This window comes from Tribolium madens, unplaced genomic scaffold (assembly GCF_015345945.1).
Source record: "Tribolium madens isolate multiple individuals breed KSU strain unplaced genomic scaffold, Tmad_KSU_1.1 Scaffold_71;HRSCAF=194;Tcas5.2_LG6, whole genome shotgun sequence".
Taxonomy (NCBI): domain Eukaryota; kingdom Metazoa; phylum Arthropoda; class Insecta; order Coleoptera; family Tenebrionidae; genus Tribolium; species Tribolium madens.
In genome coordinates this window covers 11,190-16,989 of record NW_025401041.1, presented here as the reverse complement: position 1 = coordinate 16,989, position 5,800 = coordinate 11,190, and the positions used below count along the sequence as shown (strand labels likewise).

At 31.8% G+C, this 5,800-nt stretch overlaps 1 protein-coding gene across 1 annotated transcript; it reads right to left on the bottom strand.

Annotated features, from left to right (window-relative positions):
* Window positions 1-1,627: 1,627 nt before the first annotated feature.
* Window positions 1,628-3,456, bottom strand: LOC123008664 (zinc finger Y-chromosomal protein-like). The gene is given in 4 exon segments (XM_044404600.1): window positions 1,628-2,152; window positions 2,154-2,664; window positions 2,714-2,955; window positions 3,326-3,456. Coding segments are annotated over 2 exon segments (765 nt in total). The 5' UTR covers window positions 2,508-2,664; window positions 2,714-2,955; window positions 3,326-3,456; the 3' UTR covers window positions 1,628-1,741.
* Between the last annotated feature and the right edge of the window lie 2,344 nt (window positions 3,457-5,800).

Below are 5,800 nucleotides of genomic sequence, written 5' to 3'. Positions count from 1 at the left end.
TTACCTCAGACTCCAAACATAACTTAGAATAAATCCAAATAGATCTCGTGGCATTTAATTAATAAAAAAATCACAAAAATTTATCGTCAAAGTTAACAGATGCCTGGTAGGGATTTATGTGACCATGGTCATTGGTTGCCGTGGATACCACTTATTCAAAATTCATATTTTTCATTTTCAGCGTCCTCACTTTAAATTAAAATATCTTTAAAACGGTCCATTTTAGTGGTATAAAAGGTTATGCGTTTTTTAATCGAAATTGATTCCTCTTTAGATTTAAGCAATAAAAAATAGTGTTAAGAGCCCAAAAAACGGAAACACAAAAAATGTGACCTTCAACTGCTGAAACCGGAAACTGTGTAGATGTATCCGGTTTTCGTAATTACTAGCCTAAAGGGTATGTTCTTGCAAGTAACTATTCCAAATTTTATAATATTTGGTCAGAGTTATTACAAAAAAAAATAAATTTCCATAACCACATTCCGAGGACTGTAAAAGTTTTATCTTATGATGTTAAAATTAACATCATTTTATAGTTTATTTTTGAGGTTCAACTATTGTTTCATATTTATGAATAACCCTCTATATTAAAACAAATTCAAATAAACGTGTATTTTTAGACACCTACTTAATTTTTATTTATACAGGATGTTCCGTTTTTATTGTTACAAATTTAAGCAGGTGATAGAATATTCAATTTTAAGATAAAAGTTTCCTATGAACATGTGTCGAAAAATATTAAATATGGGAGCTACATCTCCTGAAAGGTGTACATTTTTTCATGAATTTTTTCCAATATTTCAGCAATCATCACCCAAACAAATTCAAAGATAAAATGTCAAAATTTTTACTCAGGGGTATCTTATATTGGGGGGTTTAGGGTAAAAGTACCATAAATAGTTTGGCTGTTGGTTCTTGCCACTTTCAGTCACACAATTTTAAATTTTATAGTTTTTCACAAAAAATAGGTCTCTTGCGTTTTTTCAATATAATTTATCGTTTTTGAGTAAAATCAGTTTACAATGTGTTACAGACCATAAAGAGAATAAAAATTTAAAATTAAATTCCGTTTAAGACGCCCGTGATTAAAAATTTTGACAACTGATCTTTGAATTCGTTCAGGTGTTTTAAGGATATCAGCTGTTCCAACTTTTGTAATTTTATCTATTCTGTAATAGTGGAAAAACCCCATTAAAAAACGCATTTTTTTCAGGGTTGTAGCTCGCCTGTATAAATTATAAGATTTCATCAATTTTAAATATTCGTCTAAAACATTAAATGAACTGCAACAAAAAACGCAAACCGCATTTAGTGCACTTCCTATCTTGTTCTTTTTTTTTGTCATTACATCTGTAATTACAGAAAATGTACTTTTGGTTTCCTGCTAAACTCATATACAGGGTCTCCCAGCGAGTTGAAAAAGTCCATTAGAGATCTTTAAAAGTAAAATTAAAAAAAATGTACAGGACATTTATAGATACTAAATCTAGTGCATCACCTAAAATTATTTTCAACTATACAGCGTGGCATTTTTGAATGTAGCCTTTTAAAACAATTTTTTTTTTACGCTAAACTTCTATTAGTCGATTTGCACTTTTTAGAAATTTATTAAACAAAAACTAAGACAGCTCGAACAATTTTTTTCTTTATAAATTTATGAAAATAATAATTATAATACAAGAAGTAACAAATTACAAAACTGTGTTTAATTTTACACATAAATGCTAAACAAAACTCCAATTTACAACTCTTCTTTTTGTGAGAAATGTCTCCTTAACTTATGAGTTTTAAGACTGTGTGTTCTCGTAGACTTGTACTCACACAAATCGCAACTAAATATCTTAACCACAGCACTGCTATGACTATATTTTATATGTCTACTCAAATCTCCTTTGAATTTTCCTTTGTAATCACAATGAGCGCATCTGAACCATTCAATCTGTTCAGCGGCAGTATGTTGTCTTATTATATGGTGATTCAGAAACACCTTATACCTCGCCGTAAAAAAACAATGAGGACATTCATGTAACAATTTCCCTGAAGGGTGTTTTCTTGCAATATGTTTCTTCAACGCCTCTTGGGTTGTTGTCTTAAAGGAACAACTATCGCACGAGATCTTATTAACACTACCATCAGAGTGTTGCATTTTTTTTGTGTATTTTAAAATATTTTTTGCATTTGCCCTTGTAGTCGCATTGATCACATTCAAACCATCGGATTTCTTCAGATGCAGTGTGATGTCCAACGATGTGTTGCTTTAAAGACTGCTGATACAAAGTTTTGAACGGACACAAGGTGCAAGAGAACTCAATTTTCTTTTTCAAAGCCTTTTCTGTGTGTCGTGATAGAATGTGCCTCGACAAATCAGATTGGGCTATTGTCCGGTAGGTGCATTGCTCACGGTTAAACCACTGGGGGTCATCAAGAGTCGCATGTTGTCTTAATTCATGAAATTTCAGGTGGCGTCGGTTTTTTGTTTTGTATGTACATTGTTTACATTCATACATGGCATTACTCGTATTTTGCGAATGATTGTAAACTTTGTGACTTTCGAAACTCGCTTTTTGTTGTGTTTTATAATCACAATGTTCACATTGAAACCATTTGATTTCTTCAGATGGAGGATGTCTGCAAAGGCTGTAGTGTTGTAATGTGCATTCAAATCTGTGAACATTCGTAAAGTCATTGATTTTCAAGTTTCTTCTAACATTACCTATGTTTGAACCATAATAATGTTGAATAGGTTGCAAAATGGCACTTGTATCATTTAAATTCTGGATTTTTCATGGGAGTTTGTACATTTTTATAATTGTGATGCAAGTTTCTGTGATAATGCAAAATAATATTCAAATCTGTTTTAAAATTACACATTTTACACTCAAAAACTTCAAGTGATGTGCCACAATTAAAGCTTAATTTACCAGGCGCTAAGTTGCTTTGCATTGCAGTTATTTTCTACTAAAATAAAAAAAAAATAACTTTAATATAATGTCTTAAAAAGTATACATTATGAGACAATTTACTGAACAGTAGTCAGTTTCATCAGGCATATAAATCAGGAATATTTAACATAGAATATTTAACGCTGGACAAAACTAAGGTGTTTAAAATTAATAAAAATTGCAAGTTAAGAACGTCATAAAGTTGTTAAAAAGTTAATTTTATAGTACATAAACTAATCAAAAGAGTCCACCATCAAACATTCGATGTAAAAAAACTTGAAGAATATGTCTGATGATGCACTAGGGTGAATACTGTGGTAGATTTTCAACAAACTGTCATAAAACGGTACAAGACATAACCTCAATATTATTACTGTCTTTACTAGCTTTAGTAGATTTTTTATTCCAGGTTCTTCACACTGTGTGAGCTTATTTTAATATACACTTTTGCACATTTTTGCTATTTGGGATAAAATGAAAATTTGGGTAAAATATTGATTGTTTGACAAGTGCTATAACCTAAAATCTCACACACTGTCATAGATTAAAGTTAAGATTTATCTACTTATTACAATGTGAAATTCTTTTTTGAACGAATTCCGGAAATAGAGAATAAAATATAAGTCTTTCCGACTTTCTAAAAAGCAAAGAAAAAACACAAAAGATTGTATTGGGGTCAATTCTGTAAAAATTAATTGTTGTATTCTGTATTCTAAAATGTATTAAAATTTTTAACAACGTTTTAATGTACAAGTGCGCCAGAACTCGCGCCCCAGAGAAAATTTTCAAGTAAGGTAAAATACCAGGAACATGAAAAAAATGTTTAAAAAATTCAAACTGTCAAAAAAAATTGACATATTTTTTGACGTTTGACATTTTTTTATATCTATATAATGATACTGATGATATTGTATATGTTTTTTTACAATTATTTAGTACAGGGACAAAAATTTTGCCAATAAAAGCCGCAAATAACATTGAACATAGTTACAATTTAGGAAACAGCTTCCTTGTTTCCTCTTTTAATAGCCTATAGCAAAAAAACTTAGAAAATTATTTTTCCAACAGAAATAAATAGAGTCAAAGTGCAAACTTTAAACCCTCATTCATAACTTCGAAATTTTTATAGATAAAATTTTTTTAACATTTTTTCCATGTTCCTGGTATCTTACCTTATATGGCATTTTTCTCTGGGGCGCGAGTTCTGGCGCAGCCTGTATAATATTCGCGTTTTGAACTAGATTTCAAAATAGTATATTACATAATGAGCACGGAAAGCGCACAAGCGGGAAAGTTGTACACGAGGCGTTAGCCGAGTGCAGGCAATCCCGCGAGTGCATTAGACACTTTCCTGCAAGTTTTATACAGTATTTTTCCTACGACCATAAATATTTTTTTTCTTACGAACATATTTTTTCTTCATAACGATTTATTTTTTATAATGGATACAAAAATACGTTGAATAACGATTTATTTTCCATAATGCATACAAAAAAATACGTTGAATGAAAAAATACAAAACATTCGAGTGTGAATTGTGCGTTAGATTTCTAACACACAGTGCGCAAACAAATCGCACAGGTTTTTGACCTCGTACGATATTGTCAATTTTCGCGTATATGTAATTGTGCGTTTTGATCTAGTTTCGTACATGGTCGTAGGAAAAAATATTCTTCTAGAAACTATTTCAAGAAGAGAACAAAATGTGTTGAAACCTAGTTGTACATATTTATTTTTGTACCAAGCGAAGAAGAAAAATAGAAAATAAACTATACAGGTGCGCCAGAACTCGCGTCCTAGAGAAAAATGTCAAATGCCGCCGGCCATAGGTTGCCAAAAAGTGTAGCCGAAGAAGTAATTTTTGCTTGCAGAAGAAATTTATTAGACTCTTAATTTCACCAATCACAGAAGGGCACCTCAGGGTGTGATTGAAAAATTATATCTGTTGCTAGGTTACTAAAATAATACCAATTTGCCTAAAAGTTTCAAAAAATTGTTGTTTTACTATAATTTTGACATTTATTAATTTTCTGGCATGTTGTGACATAACACGCTATGTTTGAATATTTTTTTCGCTCAAAATGCTGTGCACAAGTATAGTGAGACGAAATTGTTGGAAATTTTTGGAAACTATTCTGATGAACTCGATGAACCAACAACTTCTGTAATACTTTTAGATGTTTTTTTCAGAAGCATTGTTCCTACTTAACTTTTTCTTCGATATCACACAGACAACAAGCCGAAAACTAATGCATTATCCTTATGAAAGGGGAATATATGTATTTATTTTAACACTGAAAAAACGCTCCTTACTTTGAACCTAACAAGCTATAAAAGAGTTGATTCGCACATTGGATACGGTACATTCAAACCTTAAATCTAACCACTATAAAATGGTAGGTTTGCACTTTGGATACGATACATTCAAACTTTAAGCTAACCACTATAAACTGGTAGGTTTTCACTTTAGATACGCTACATTAAAAATTATAGATTGATAGATTTGTATTGAACATAACAATAATACAAGGTGATTCTTTTAGGGCCTACATTAGAAACTTTTTAACTTCGAATGCAGATAGGAATTTGAAATTTTGTACACAACTCAAATCAACCAGTCTGAGTTCAGATGAGACAGTGGTAGCGCAGAGCGCCACCTGTCGGTGTGTGGAGAATCCAGACCTCTAAACACCGGGGGCTGGGAATTTGCAAAGCAAATCTCCCAAAAACGCCCACCGGGAGAGGTAAACCGACATCAGCCAAAACAGCTACTCCTCGGGCAAATACCCCGCCAGGCGCTGAATTACATGACCAATGCCGGCTCCCCCACATCAACTGGACAATTATGCCCAAATCTT